At 41.8% G+C, this 16,603-nt stretch overlaps 1 protein-coding gene across 1 annotated transcript in view; it reads right to left on the bottom strand.

Annotated features, from left to right (window-relative positions):
- Window positions 1-338, bottom strand: part of ARHGAP25 (Rho GTPase activating protein 25) — a 97,477-nt gene extending 97,139 nt beyond the window's left edge. The window contains exon 1 of the mRNA XM_036753055.1: window positions 7-338. Coding sequence (XP_036608950.1) covers window positions 7-67 — 61 coding nt within the window. The 5' untranslated portion in view covers window positions 68-338. The remainder of the gene's footprint in view (window positions 1-6) is intronic.
- Window positions 339-16,603: the final 16,265 nt, after the last annotated feature.

Raw genomic sequence — 16,603 nt, 5'->3', positions numbered from 1 at the left:
CCATACCTATTTTCCCAGACTCGGCTCTCAGGTTGAACTCCCAATTCCTCGGTAACTTCAGAGACATTTTTCGTGCCTGGTCTGGGGTGGAAGCAGTTGGGTATATCTGAGGGGCTGTTGTTGTTCTCAGTCTTTTATCCAAGCTTTCTCTGGGCCTTGCCTTCCCTTCAGATTGCTTGAAGAAAGCCACCAGCCTTGGACCTGTGGAAGACTTGCCAGAAGGCTTCCTCCTTTTCAAGCATTTGGTAAGCACCTTATAAAAAGTACCTTTCTTTCGCTCTGGCCTGGCAGGAAGTCAGCTAGGCCCCAGCCTGGGTTCTAAAAATCCCTGCCCAAGGTGCTAGATTCTCTTTTAGATCTCACTGGCAGGTGCCCCACTGAGGACTTCACTGAAGCCTTGTGAGGCCGAGAGACTGGTGCTGAATCTCAGACCTCATTGAGAGGCGGTGATAAGCAACGTGTGACCTTGTTCTCTCTCTTTATTTTTTTTTCTTGAAGCCTCTGTTTCCGTGCATTTGAGGAAGTAGGAAGTCACTCTGGGTGGATGATGCATTATGAGAATACTTTTTTTTTTCTTCTTGAGAAAATGGCTTCTGGATATGCTTGAGAAAGCAAAACACCCACTCTTGTGACATACTGCTATGGTTCTGATTAAAAAAAAAAACTCTTGCGTTATTTCTTACTCCCACCTTACTCCCAAATCTGTCAGGTGGAAAAGCCTGTGTTGATAGGCATGCTCTTAACTAGAGCTACAGGTTCCCAAAGGAGCTACAAAAGCAGCCCAAGTCACTAAATCAATTTAGAAATCTCACCTCCCTGTTAGTATCCTGGTTTTCTAAAGCTCCTGTGGCTTGCAAAGGCCTATTAAATCAGGCCGATTTCTCCAGAAAACAAGGAGTTCTAGTGGAAAGAGCACTGGATTCTACAGTTTTAACTAAGGTGAGATGAATGGGGCTCTGATCCAGGGATTCAGAATCTAGAAAGCATTGACAGCACCTGCACTCCTCTTGTAGGCAGCAACAATTGAGCTTGACTTCTGGTTAGCAAGAATAAGTAGCTTAAATAGAAATCTACCAGCTGGCTGCTTCCTCCCCCGGGGAAGTTTTTCTCATGCCCAGCCTAGCTGTGCTCTCATCCCTAGTGACTCCCCGGTACTTGCCTCAGACTGTCCTATGCATCTTCCCCATAGGGCCTTGTCCCCTGATGTCCAAGGCCTTAGAACCTATCACCCTGACTCAGCTGAATTTGTCTTAAATGTTGATTCAGAGGCACCATTTGTTTTGATTGCTTGGGCTACATTTTGTGGTGTTTGCCTAGATAGGAAAACAGTGCTAGTTGTGACTTCAATTTAGAATCACAGAAAGTGAGTTCAAATCCTAATCCTACTGCCTGTGTAAGCTTTGTCAAGTCACTTCATTTCACTAGGTCTCCCTTTCCTTATCTATAAAATGCGGGGTTAGGCTCGGTCACTGTTGTTGTTCAGTGGTGTCTATCTCTTCTTGACCCCATGTACCATAGCACACCAGGCCCTTCAGTCCTCCACTGTTCTTCAAAGTCTGTTCGAGTTTATGTTCATTGTTTCTATGACCCTGTCTATTCATCTCATCCTGGGCCATCCCCTTTTCCTTTTACCTGAAATCTTTCCCAACATCAGAGGTTTTTTTCCGAGTCCTGTCTTTTCATTATGTGGCTAAAGTATTTAAACTTCAGCTTCATTATTTAAGCTTCTGGTGAATAGTCTGGATTAATTTCTTTAAGTATTGACTAACTTTATCTCCTTACTGTCCAAGAGACTCTCAAAAGACTCGATCAGAAGTTCTTAAACTTTTTTATGTGATTGCTTCCTTTGGCAGTCTGGTAGACCATGGACCTCTTTCAGAATACTGTTTTTAAATGCATACAGCAAAATACATGAGATTACAAAGGAAACCAATTATGTGAAATACGGTGATCAAACTTTTAAAAAGAAAAAACAAACTCAAGGATCTCAGGTTAAAAATACTTGACTTAGGGGCAGCTAGGTGGCACAGTGAGTAGAGCACTGACCCTGGAGTCAGGGGGATCCGAGTTCAAATGTGGCCTCAGACGCTTGACACACTTACTAGCTGTGTGACCTTGGGCAAGTCACTTAACCCCAATTGCCCTGCCTACCCCCCTCCAAAAAAAAGACCACCTGATTTATACAATCTCTAAGATTCTTTCCACCTCAAGGTCCTATGATCCACCTCTGTTCATTCTTTTTTTCCAACAATGTTTTTAAAATTCAGTTTTATTTTATTTTCAGTTCTGAATTCTCATCCTCTACTCTCCTTCTCCCCCATACATTGAAAAAGCAAAAAAAAAAAAAACACATATAATCAAGCAAACTAAATTCCTACATTAGCCATATCTACCAAAAAAGCAAAACAAAACTTTGATCTAGCCTGAATCCATAACTGCTCTATTTGGAAATAGATAGCATGTCTCATCAGAAGTCTTCTGGACTCCTGGTTGTTCACTGAAATTCCTAAGTCCTGTTTGTATTTATATTGTCATTATATAAATTGTGCTCCTGTTCTATGCCCTTCACTTTGCATCAGCGCATAAGTCTCCCCAGATTTCTCTGAAACCATTTCCCTCATCATTTCTTACAACACAATAGCATTTCATCACATTCATAATGTAATTTGTTCAGCCATTCCCCAGTTGACCAGCACTCCTTCAGTTTCCAATCCTTTGTCACCACCAAGAGCTGCTTTAATATTTTTATACTTATGGGTCCTTTTCTTCTCTCATTGATCTCTTTAGGGTATAGACACAGTAGCAGTATCATGGGTCAAAATACATGCTTAATATTATAAATATAAATAAATATAAAACATGCTTAATATAAAAAGTTTAATAACTTTTTGGGCAAATTGATTTCCAGAATGGTTGGATTAATTCACAGATCCAACAACAGTGCATTAATGTACTTGTTTACCCATAAAGCATTTGTCATTTTCATTTCTTTTGGTCCACTTTCAGCAAACATTTTTTAATCATCTCCTGTGAGCAAAGTGCTAGATATTAGGTATACAAAGGTGGGTACAACACATCTTGTCCTTCAAAGAGTTCAAAATCTAATAAGGAGGATTAGACATGAACACAAATAACTGAGACCCAAGAGAATGGCATGTGTACAAAAGAGACATATAGGTAAGTTACTTTGAGGAATGTGAGATGGGAGAGATCACTTTAGGCTAGGAGGACTCCCACAGGTTCACAGATGGCTCCATGGAGGAGGTAGCACCTGAATTTGGGCTTGAGGGAAAGGAGGGCCTTCATCAAATGGAAACATTCATAAAGAAAAGACCATTTCAGGAAGGGCAGACAGCATGATCAAGGGCACAGAGACAATAGCAGGCCAGAGGAAAGCCATGAACAGATTGGAATATAGTGTATGGAAAGGGGCCTAACGGGAGGAAGCATGGAAAGATAATTGGGACCAAGCTATAGAGGCCTTTGGATACTAGGAGCCAAGGTTTATACTTAATTTGGTGGGCAATGGGTAGCAACTTCAGGCTTTTGAATAGAAGGACAAGATCTGAGCAGTATATTAGAAAGATTTCTTGAGCAGTGATGTGAAAGAGGGACTGGAGAAGGGGTAAACTAAGGAAGGAAAAACAAATTAGGAGGCTATTTTTGCATGAATCTTCATTGCTCTGCATTTATCTGCATGTCAGTATTCTACTGTAGCAAGTCTGTTGTCTGTTTTTATGGATTTGTTGATGTTTTCTATTATGGTCTTCATATTGGTCATTTTAAAAATTATGTCCTGTTGATCTTTTCATTCTAGCTTACTTCTTCCTATGATTTTTTTTTTGGCCACAACTATCAGCATCTTCAAAAGGGCATGAGACAGCACTCACTGTGGCTTTGCTGGGTTCTCACCTGCAGATGCAGCAAGATGACTTCTTTGCTACAGGCTTTTGGTGAGAGAACTATGCTGTAGGGAAGGACCACAGGGCCTCTCCCTCCCCAATTGGACCATATGGTCCCCAAGAAAGAGGCTTGAGTCTTTCACTTTTGCATTCATTCTTTTTTTAGGTGCAGTAAGAAGGGTCTCTATTCTGGGTTGGGAGAAAGATCCATGGGGATCCAGGAATCTAGGAGTCTAGGAATTCAAGCTGGGTGTTACAGCCAGCCCAGCAAGCATCAGGTACCTTGAGGAACAAGGATCCAGGACTCCAGCCCAACAGAATCTAGCAGTGATAGAAGTACAGCATTAGTCACTGGTCCCCCAACAAATGGGACAACATGACCAGTGGGGACTTAAGCTGATGGCAGAGAAAAGAGACACCATAAACCCCTCAGGGCACTCCAGATCCCCAAGGAAGAGATGTAACATCCTTGGCCCTGAAAGGGAATGATGCCAGAATCAACCATATTACACCAATGTTTTTGGTTTGCTTTGAGGCTCTGAACTTAGCTTGGCTGCTCCTCAGTAAACATACAGTTTATATGGGTGGTTTGAGCCCCACCCTTACATAGGTGAGATCAAAACCACACTGACACAGTTCATCCTAATTATACAGTATTTGAAACCTTTCCAGTAGGACAGAACCTCCCAGAGCTTTTGCTCTGCTAGCAAAGCCTTTGAAAACCCAGGATCACCTCCACATAGTGTTAAGGACCTTAGTGGGGAAAAAACTGTTAATTCTGTTACCAAAAAAAATTAACCAAAATAGTCTGAATAATCTTATTAAATTTGGTTTATCTTGCCTTATTGCTCAGTCCAAAAAGCATTTATTAAGTGTAATTGTAATTGCAAGGCCATATCCTAATTACTGAGGATACAAAGATAAAGTGAAGTCCAGGCTCTGCCTTCAAGGAGCTCTTTTGAGCAGAGGTTCTCAACTGGGATCTATAAACTCGTTTTAATTTTTTTCTCATCTTTTTTTTCTATCTTTCGATAACTGTATTTCAATAAAACTTATTTTCTTTGTAGCCTTATGTGTTTTGTTTCATGCATTTAATAACATTATCTTGACAAGGGACCCATAGGCTTCAACATACTACCACAGGGGTCCATGAACAAAAATGGTTAAGAACTCTTGTCCTAGAAGGATGCAAAAGTATATGCGAAATAAGTTGAGGACAGCAAGGGCTAATAACTATTAAGGGCATATGGAAAGTTTTTCTGAGCAGATCCAACTCTCCTGCTGAGAGAGTTTTTGCTGTCCTTTGCACTTTATAAAATAGAGGCTGAGGTTCTCAGAATCTCAGAAATGGCCACAATCATTTTCCTATCCTATCTATCCAGAGAGCTGGCTAGAAGGGAAAAGTGGAAAAAAATGGAGAGAGATGGAGCAAAGAGTTGAGACATAAACTTTGAATGGTGAATAGAACCCCAAAGCTACAGGAATGTGTGAAAAAAAATGTAGAACCCAATGTGTACTTTGATGCCCAGCATCTTCATCAGGTTAAATCAGTGGAACTGGATTGCACCTTACTCTCAGATCACAGAGCTCCCTAACTCTTGTGTAGAGGAGAGGTCCTCTAAACTAATCTCTGCAGCTTCCCCAATTACTGTCTTGCTTGCTTTGACAAGTTAGTTTGCTCTCTATCCTTGATTGTCTGTTGTGTAAAAAGTATATAGTAGAGAGGGGAAGATAGCCAAGATTAAGCCAACTGTTACCCTCCAGGTTTAGTATGACTACTTCCCTCCCCTCACCAAAAAGTGAATTTTATCTTGAACCCCAAAAGAATCAAAGCCTTATATTTCAAATATCTGAGGTGTAATAAATATAATACTAAGCCTAAAACTCTTCTTGGATATAAGAGGAGGATGTGGTTACCCAGCAATGGCCATCTTCCTCATCCCCACAATGGTTGATCTCTCATCTTCTAAGATTGTAATCCTATTGTAATCTTTGTCATCCTAAGTATTTTATTCCATGTACTTAAAACATTATTTTGACAAGGGATCCATAGGATTCAACATACTGTCAAATGGATCCATTGCATGAAAAAGGTTAAGAACCCCCACCCTAGAAGAATACAAGAGTATACAAGACATGGGGTGAGGCATTCTATGTCTATCAATAATTCCCTGTTACAAGTGGTCCATGGGTCTGTGCTGCATGATACACATGGTTACATAAAGAGTCAATACAAGTATATAAGAAAAAAGAGCTATTCCTCAATAGATAAGGGTTCAGAGGAGAGGAATCAGTAGTTCTCAAGAGAATAAATACAGCTTATCAACCCCTGTATTGAAAAAAAAATTTGCAATTAACTGATAAAAGTAAAGGACCTTAAAAACTTAATTCTGGGGGCAGCTAGGTGGCACAGTGAGTAGAGCACCGGCCCTGGAGTCAGGAGGACCTGAGTTCAAATCCAGCCTTGACACTCTTACTAGCTGTGTGATCTTGGGCAAGTCACTTAACTCCAATTATCCTGCCTCCCTCACTCCAAAAAAAAATTAAAAATGCAAGCTTAAGGAGCCACCATATACCCATAAATTGGCAAAAATGGCGAAAGAAGAAAAAAGACATTGTCAAAAGGTTTGTCAAAGACCAGGCAAACTAGTTCATAATTGGTGGAGCTCTGAATTGGTTCAAACTATTTTGGAAAAGAGTTTGGAATTTTACCCCAAAAGTCATTGAAGTTCAAAGCTGTAAGAAGACTTTTAGAAACACCCTGTATTTCTGTTTAAATGACTGTACATGGTAGAAATTTATATATGGTCCCTTGTACATTTCTCTTCCCTGTTTCTTTCTGTGTTTTGGAATGTTTATTAATCTTGATGACTGTTGAATACAAATTTTTGAAAGAAAAACAGGAAATGAAAAGAAAATACTATTACACCAAAATGGCAAATAAGTGAGCTCTTGGAGTGATTATCAAGGGATATCCTCTCTGAAAAGAAACGTCTCCTTGCAGTAGTTAGGGAAACACTAGAAAAAGGAAAAGCAATTCCCTCTTAGGGAAAGGAGTGGAACCCTAAAATGAAATCTAAATTATCATGAACCAACAGGCCAAGCCAGGTCACTACTAGGGTTTCTTTGTAGAGTGGAGATCTCAAGAAACCTGGTTGTAGGAATGAAAATTCAAACCTCAATATTAGTACTAAATACCATTTGCAAGATAAGGATCTATCAGAAGAGCTGAACTTAATCTGTGTCTTCAAAGAATGTGTTTTATAAATGGTAGCTGCTCTCCTTCCCTGCTCTTGTCCCTGCACTGGGCTGGCCAAGTACACCAACATTCCCCTTCTTATTCAGCCAGGCTATTTTTAGTGTATGAGCTCATGCGAAACTGGGTGCAGGATTTCTTGAGGATTCCATACCGCTGGAGACTTAAAATGACACAATTTTGTCCCAGATTTTTTTTAAGGTCTCAATGCAACAGAAAGAGACTCGAAGCTATTAGGAACAAGTCTAGGTTTTGACATTTCCTAGCAGTGTGACCTTGGGTAAGTCACAGTGTGAGACTCAGTTCCCTTATCTGTAAAATGGGTAATAATAATATACTGCCTACCACACAGAGCTATGACTAAAACATTTTGTAAGCTTCTACGAGTGCAGTATTTGTTATATAGGTTTTCTAGAAATGGAAATTTATTGCTCTATATTGAATCCTCTCATGTTCTGCTGTGTACATGGTGACTTTTTTCTTTTCTTATTTTGTATTTAAGTTTAAAATAAATTTAAAAGAAATTTTTAAAAGAGCTTCAATGAACTAGAATTGTTAATTATTGTAATTGTCTGGATTAAAATTTATAGTCAAGGTTTGTATGGACCGTGGATGCATAGTGAGGGACATGGATCAGATCGTGTCAATGATATCAGGGGGCTGTGTCCAGGGCCTGAGACTAGTCCCAAGAAAATGGCAGCGGAGACATAAAGGAAGCAAGGGACAGGGGTGTTTGGATTTCTCTCGGGCACCCCCTGGTCTGTCCAGAAGAACCCCTGCCTCCAGACATTGAGTGAGCCTTGTCTTAGGCCCTGACGGTGTCCTGTAGACTTCCCAAATACTACCTCAACCCCTCAAACTACGGACCGAGCCTTTTTGCCCCTCGCTTCCCAGTGACCGCCCCAGTATGACCCACCAAGCTACTGCTTTCTATTTAGTTGGGGGAGGAGGGGTTCCAGTTCAGTGATGATAACGCTAGCAGTTACATAGCACTTGAAGTTCGTGAGGCACTTTATTGATGTCATCTCGTTCAGCCCTGACAATCTTGTGAGGCAGATTCTCTTATTATCCCAACTTTTATAGATAAGGCTAAAAAAGATTAAGTGACTAGACTGATGTCACACAGTTAGTGTCTGAGACAGGATTCGAACAGTCCAGCGCTATGCACTGTAATACCTAGCGGCCTCAAATTCAATCAGTCAATAAGCATTTAAGCGCTCGGTGGTGCAATGGTTAGAATGCTAGGCCCAGAGTCAGGAAGACCTGAGTTCAAATATGACCTCAGATACTTACTAGCTGTGTGAACCTGGACAAGTCACTCAATGCTCTGTTTGCCTCAGTTTCCTCATCTGTAAAATGACCTGGAGAAGGAAATGGCAAACCGCTCCAGTATCTCTGCTAAGAAAACCCTAAATGAGATCATGAAGAGTCAGACACAAAGGAACAACACATGTGCTAGGCACTTGTGCTAAGTGCTAGGGATACAAAAAAAAAAAGGTCCCTGCCCTCAAGGAGCTCCCAGTTTAATGTGAGAGACAACTTGCAAATAATTATGTACAATCTAAATAAATCTGAAATAATCAACAGAGAGAAGGAATAATTCAGCAGATGCTTATTAAGCATATACTGTGTACAAGACACTCACTGCCTTGCAGGAATCCCTAATCTATACCCCCAGGCCTGATCTCTCCTCTGAGCAGAAGGCTGTATCTGCAGCTGCCTATGAGACACTTCTACCTAAATGTCCCATCTCTAGACCTCAAACTCAACATATCAAGAATTGAATTTATTTTATTTCCACTAAGGGCCTCCTTCTCCTTCTAATTTCATGGAAGCTAAGCATGAGAGGACATACAAAGTTTAGTTTAAGGAGATAATAGAAAAGGCCACGGATTTGATGTCAGAGGCCCCGGCTTGGATTTCCAGCTGGGTCATTTACTACCTGTATGACCTTGGGCTAGTGACAGGTGGAGAACCTGCGGCCTTGAGATCGCATGTGGTCCTCTAGGTCCTCAAATGTGACCTTTGACTAAATCCAAACTTCACAGAACAAAATCTCTTAATAAAAGCATTTATTCTGTAAAACTTGGACTCAGTCAAAAGACCTCACTTGAGGACCTAGAGAGCCACATGTGGCCTTGAGTCCGCAGGTTCCCCACCTCTGATACTTAACTTCTGTAAGCCTCAGTTTCCTCATCTGTCAACAGAGAATCAGACTACATAATCTCTAAAGTCTTCCAACTCTTAATCTGGGATCCTTCAAAACTAGAAAAGATAGTCTCTGCCCTTATGGACCTTTAATCTAGTAGACAGTTATAACACATACAGAGATAATTATAATATAAAACAGAATGCCCTGTGAGGCCACAGGGAGAAAGAATCAGAAATGGAAGGTTCAGGCAAAGCCTCTTGAAGAAGGCAGTGGGAAGTCAACAGGTGTAAAGAAGATGCTGCGGACACAGATAATGACACTGGCAAGGGCACGAAATCACAAGGAGGAGTAGACAGCAATGAGGGCACTTGTGTTAAAACGCAGAGTTGGGCAGGGAGGAGTAGGAGATGAGACTAGAAAGGTAGGGTGACACCAGATTGTGAGGGGCCTTGAATATCAAGGTAAGTCTACTTGGTAGGCAACAGGCACACGTCATGACCAGGTCTGCACTTATGGAAGATGAAGGAGGGACCTTGGGGGACAAAGGGTAGAAATGAGGAGCATTTATTAGGAGGTTATTCCAACAGCACCGGAAGGAGGCAAGGAGAGTCTGTGTAGATGCAGCCTTCTGCTCAGAGGAGACAACAGGCCTGGAAATATTGATTAGGGATTCCTGCAAGGCAGTGACCACTGAAGCCACTATCGTGAAGAAGACTGGCAGATGAGGGAGCAGAGAGAAAAGAGGACTCAGAGAGAAACCTTGAGGGGCTGGAAAATGAAGGTGATAGAATGGGAGTAGTTAGAGAACTAGGAGGGCAGCCAGGAGCTTGTTCTGGCTCTGAAGCCAAGGGAGGAGGGAGTCATCCCAAGGAGAGTCGCCAACAATACCAATGCTACGGAAAGGTCAAGGAGGATGAGGCCTGAAGAAAAGGTCATAGAATGTGGAAATTAGAAGGTGACTGGTGACTTTGAGAATGCAGCCATAACAGTTTAGTCTGATGCTGGCCGTGGCTTTGAATGCCATCTCAGCTTGAGAGCCATGGAAACAGGGTAGTGAATTCCCCCTCCTTCCCTCACAACTTATCTTGGGGGCTTCTAATTCAATTACACTGGAACTATTTTTAAAGTAATATGTGGAAGCTTTTTTTTTCCCTTTTTAGAGTTGTTTCCTTTTAGTCCTGGAAAACCCCATGACTGGATGGGGAAGTAAGAAGAGAATGCAAGGATGATCTATAAGGAAATAGCATGCCTGAAAAGGGATGTAGTCTTAAATTACTGTGTCAGATGAACTTTGATTCATTTGACTGGACTGTACATCTAGGCAGCTAGGTGGCGCCATTGTGGATAGAGTGACAGGCCTGCAGTCAGGAAGACTCATCTTCCTGAGTTCAAATCTGGCCTCAGTCATTTATTAGCTGTCTGACCCCAGGCAAGTCACTTAACCCTGTTTGCCTCATCTATAAAATGACCTGTAAAAAGAAGAAAATGGCAAACACAATGGCGGTATCTTTGACAAGAAGAGTCCACAGGATCACCAAGAGTTGGGCATGACTGAACAATGGAACAAGAACCACCACCACTGAAAGATAAAGTCCACGTGGTGAGGGGTCACCACACGGCTAGAAGCAGCCAAGGATTTCATCGGCTCCAATAACCTCATGCTCCCAAATGCTCAGCTGGAAACAAGAGCAACTCAGATTGCGGCCTTCATTGTACCGTGGTGCATGATGGGAGAAAGAGATGAATGCAAAGGAGAAGTCTGGGGAGAAAAGAAAATTTGAGGGAAACATGACTTTCCTGGCTGGGGTGAGGGTGGAAGGGAATGGAAGCTGTGGTCAGAGAAGCCTTCGTGGAGAAGGGAGAAATTGCGCTGGGCCTTAAAGGAAGTGAGAAGCTCACAAGTAAAATGAGAGGAGCTAATTACAGCTTATCCCTTTGTGAGGGTGAGCTCAAAGCCAGGACGGACTTTGTAGGCATACTGACGTAAAAAAAGCCAGGGCTGTGGCTGGACACATAGAAGACATGATTTAAATCTACTAGATAAGATGATCAGTAGGAATCACCTATCTATCTAGACCAACGGACGAGCATTTATTAAGCTCCTACTGCCAGGAATTGTGCTAGGCCTTGGGGACATAAAAAAAAAATAGTCGGGTTATAGAGAGAAATATGGAAGATACAGGTATACACACATATGTATGCACATATATGATACATGCATATATAATATATAGTATATATAACGTTTTACATATATTTCTGTTAGTTTTGTGTGTATGTGAAGATGAAATTAGCATTTTTTAGTATCTTTTTTTTTTTTTTGCAGGGGGAAGGCAGGGCAATCAGGGTTTAAGTGACTTGCCCAAGGTCTCACAGCTAATAAGTGTGTCAAGTATCTGAGACTGGATTTGAACTCAGGTCCTCCTGACCCCATGAAATTAGCATTTTTAAAGATCCTATAGTGCATATTATTCATTAATACAGACTAGTCAAGCCTTCCTTAGTCTGGGTCTCCACCAAACTAGTCCAATGTCTGGATGGAAAGTGCAGTGTTGCTGTCTAGGCTTGTGGCTGAAAAGCTGTGGCGGTGGATGATGATCTGTGGCCCACAAACTGTTGGTGTGATTTGAAATATCCCTCCCACCAGCAAAGAGCAATGACACATTCACAGCTTTGAATTTGAAAGCCAAATTACAAACTGGGAGTGCAATACTTTGGGGAGAGGGCAATAGATTCCCATGCCCTGGGGGTTTCAGTTTGCTGTCAAGCTCGTCCTTCCCTGGAGTTTTGGCTGACAGGAAGCTTGGCCCCACAGACACATGGGAAGGAGAACCCAAGAACCCTCAGGGAAGGAAGCCAGGCCCCGCCCTGTGGAATGGGCCTGCTCCCACAGCTACTTAACACAAGTTTCTCAGTGTTACAGGAAATGTCAAAGGCAGCTGATTTCTGCCTGTGATATGAAAGGCCTCCGAGGCTCTTGTAGCTTTACACGTGAGACAGGGAGGGGTCAGGTGAGGAAGTGCCTCTCTATTAGTCATTTCAATAAAATAATAAACAGTACCAGGCATCCGTATATCACTTTTCACTGATCAAAGCAATTTCACGTAAATTTTTACATCTTCATAACAATCTTGTGAGAGAGGACAGAAATTTTTTTTTTACTGTGTAAAGTATTATTATACACTTTAATTTTTTTATTTATGGAATAAAACAAGTATTTCCATAACATAGTACAATAAAAAGATGATTGCACATAAAGCTGCAAATGTACTATTTACAAGTTGCTATTCCTTTTAAATATACAACAGAGTTATCATGTAAATTTCTTTTTTTCTCCCCCCCCACCCCCCCATAGCCACCATTAGACAAAAATTGGTGTGTGTGTGTGTGGGTGTGTGTGTGTGTGTGTGTGTGTGTGTAAAATTATTATACATACTTCTATTTGTTAGTTATCTGGATGCAGATAGTATCTTTCTTCATGTGTCCTTCATAGTTAATTTGGGTATTTATAATAGTCAAAATAACTTATCTGCTCAAAGTAGGTTAGGAATAATTACCCCATTTTATGGCTGAAGAAACTGAGGTACAGATGAGGGACGTGACCCGTTCCAAGTCAAAAAGGTCTGAAGGGTCCAATAGACAGTATGGATAAAGAGATTAGGGCTTTATCGGTTATCATGTCCTAGTCTGTGGCAGAGCTAAGCTCAAGGAGAGCAGACATGGCTTCAGGGGTTGCCCTTGTAACCCCAGCATTTGGCGCCGTGCTTGGTACAAGGTAGGCACTTAATAAATGCTAGTCGCTTGACTAGAACTCAGGCTTCCAACTTCATAATCCAATATTTCCCCCATGATCTGCTGACACCACTGCCGTTCAGGGCCCTGAATGGTCTTTGCTTGCCTCCCATTTTCTGTCTCCTATGAGCAGACAATAGAGGGGCATGGTAGCTAACAACCCGGCCTCAAAATGCATTGAACCTGGGTTCAAATCCTACCGCTGACACATGCTGGCTATGGAACCTTGAACAAATCACTTCATCCTTCAGTGCTCTAGACTACCCCCTAATACTGTAAGCCTCAGGGAAAGTGCCAATCCGTAAAGGTATAAAGTGTTTCTTTTTGCCTGGGAGTTCCCTATACCACTGAAATCAGAGGTTCAGTCTCTCTACATATGAGCAGGCAGTGACTGCTTTAGTGACCTTCCTTGGACTTAAATGAGTTGTTCACTTTATCAAGAGACCACAGTAAGATGGAAGCTTGAAGTTCTGCAACCTGGGCCATTCATTCATTCACTTACCCATCTATCCAGTCACTTAATCATTCTACAAATATTGATACCTACCATGTGCATTGCACTGTCTTCATTGCTTGGAAGAAGTACACAATTTAGACAAAAATATGGTTCCGGCCCTCTTTCTTGACTCCAAGTCCAGTGTGTTTTCTATTATGCCACAGGGAGCTCTGCAAAGTGTACAATTATGGGCAAAACTTGGAACATCTCAAATTCCTTTTTCCATTCAGCACAGTGAACTCAAGGGATGACTATAATATACTAGAACTTAAAGACGTTCAAATGGGTGTTGTCCTCCACCAAAGCAGTCCCCTTGGATGTCTGTACACTTATCCCAACAACGGTTTCCCCTGCTCAGAAGTATTTATGAATGAGCTTTTCTTTGGGAACTGTCTTCACGGCCTGTATGTCACACTTTATTTTGACTGTCCTCAATTGTGACAAATATTTATCCTTTCAAATTGGATGTGTCTTTTGCAAACAGCCAGAAGTTATTCAGAGTAAAATCTTAAGAGTAGAGTGAGTGCCCAAGTTGGAGAATACCTTTTGGTTAAAAAAAAAAAAAGTTACGATTATTAAACGAGATGGGTTTTCTTATCTCTCTCATGGATCTGTTCTAAAGGCAAGTCTAAAAAAAATGTTTTGAGTAGCATTAGAATAAATAGGCTCCCTCACTGACTACTTCCAAGGAAAATACTCAAGCAGATATACAAGTTCAAGGACTATGATAATAGTGGTTATTTATATATCACTATAAGGTGTTGTCATGTGCTTTACACACATTATCTTATTTGATATGCCTGCCTTTCCCTTCTTTTTCCTTCCCCCCTTCCCTTTCCTTCCTTTCTCCTCTCCTCTCTTTCCTTCCCCTCCTCTGCCTTCCTCTTTTTTCCCCTTCCCCTCCTCTCTTTCCCCTCCCTTCCCCTTCTCTCTATTTTCCCTTCCCCTCCTTTCCATTCCTTTCTCCTTCCTCCCTCTGTTTCTCTCCCTTCCCCTCCTCTCTTTCCCCTCCCTTCCCTTCTATTTTCCCTTCCCCCCCTTTCCATTCCTTTCTCCTTCCTCCCTCTGTTTCGCTCCCTTCCCTTCTCTCTATTTTCCCTTTCCCTCCTTTCCATTCCTTGTGAGAGGAAGGCTCTATAGGACATTATCTCCATTTAACAGATGAGGACACCAAGCTCAGGGCATTACTCTTGCCCAGAATCACTAGACACCAGAGTCAAATCTAGATCATCCTGACTACGGTTCCAGTTCTCTACTCACTGCACCTCACAATATACATCACTTTCAGTTTCCTTCACCTGTAAAAAGACAGGGAGGGGGCAGGGTTGTGCTAGTTAGGCTGCTAAGGGGCACAGTGGATAGAATACTGGACTTGAGTTGGGAAATCCTGAGTTCAAATCCTGCCTCAGATACTTACCAGCTGTGTGACTCTGGGTAAGTCACTTATATTCCTTATGCCTCAGTTTCCTCATCCGTAAAGTGAGGATAACAACAGCTCTACTTCCCAGGATTGTTGTGGGTATAAAAGGAGATAATATTTGTAAAATGCTTCGCAAATGTTAGAGCACTATAAAAATGCTAGCAATTATTATGGGATCTCTAAGGGCCTCTCCCTTCTCTAAATCCTATAAACCTATCTCCAGCAAGTAGTCTTATGCCTCTTTGTAATCTGAAGCCTGACTATATTGCACTTCAAGTAATTAATCAATAAACATTTATTAAGCACTTGCTTATTAGTAAGCATCATGCCAGGTGGGCAGCCAGGTGGCTCAGTGGATAGGGTGCCAGGAGTCAAGAAGGCTCATGTTCTTGAGTTCAAATCCAGCCTCAGACACACTTATTAGCTGTGCAACCCTGGGCAAGTCATTTAACCCTGTTTGCCTCAGTTTCCTCATCTGTAAAATGACCTGGAGAAGGAAATGGCAAAGCACTCCAGTTCTCTGCCAAGAAAACCCCAAGTGTGGTCATGGAGAGCTGAACTGGACTAAAATGAATGAACAAGAACAATCAAAAAAAGTGCTAGAGAAACGTGAGTTATTAACATCTTCAAATGGGATTGGACCACATCTCCTGATTCCCTGCCCAAGGCTCTTCTCCACCCACACCAGGCTGTCTCCATCTCAACTTCCTTCCCTCTCCACCCCCATCCCCATCCCTTCCCTGTGAAGAGGCAGAGAATATTTTCATTACCTTATAATCAATCCATAACCATTCTTAGGTGCCTACTATGTGCCTGTAATAGAGGGGCAGATTGAGGTCTGGAGAGAATGGATTAATTGAAATCATTTATTAGGTGCCTACCACATGCCAGGAGCTATGCTAGACACTGGGGATACAAAGATAGTCCTTGACTTTAAGAAGCCAACATTCCCATAGGAGGATACAACACATTAGGGAGTGGGGCCCAGGGAAGGGAGTTCTGATCTACAAGGCAAGGGGACCCTTTCCAAGAGTAATTTATAATACTGATTCCCATTTCCAGAGCAAGGGCGAAGTGGGAAGTCCAAGTAGGGAAGAGGGGAGGATATGAGATGTTTCATGAATGGCAGTAGGACAGATAGCAACATGCCCACAATCATCAGGTTTCCCAATAAACAGCCGGATGGGATGAGAAGCTTGCCTAAAATGACACTTCTAATGGATCCCTCAAAAGAATCAATAACAGAACAGAATTCAGTATGTCTGGCCTAGCATATATTGTCCTTTGCCCTGCTCCTCACTCCTACCACATAAAGGACAGAACCCAAAATGTAATAGATAGAGATATTTATTTATATAATAGTAACATACAGGTACATAAATAGGGTAAGTACTTTAAAATATACAATATATCACATTCTGACACTGTTAAAAAAAAATTACAAGTGACTCTTTACAGGGCTTGTTAAACATTGATCAAACAGTGCACAGAGAAAGATAAGCTGGGGTACCAAACGCATCAGTCTGGAGGAATGACAAGTTAGATAACCAAATAGCAGCATCTACAAGGGATGGCTCCAAAGCCA

The sequence above is a fragment of the Trichosurus vulpecula genome, chromosome 3, assembly GCF_011100635.1.
Source record: "Trichosurus vulpecula isolate mTriVul1 chromosome 3, mTriVul1.pri, whole genome shotgun sequence".
In the NCBI taxonomy this organism is placed as follows: Eukaryota; Metazoa; Chordata; class Mammalia; order Diprotodontia; family Phalangeridae; genus Trichosurus; species Trichosurus vulpecula.
This window is presented reverse-complemented; position numbering and strand designations above follow the sequence as displayed.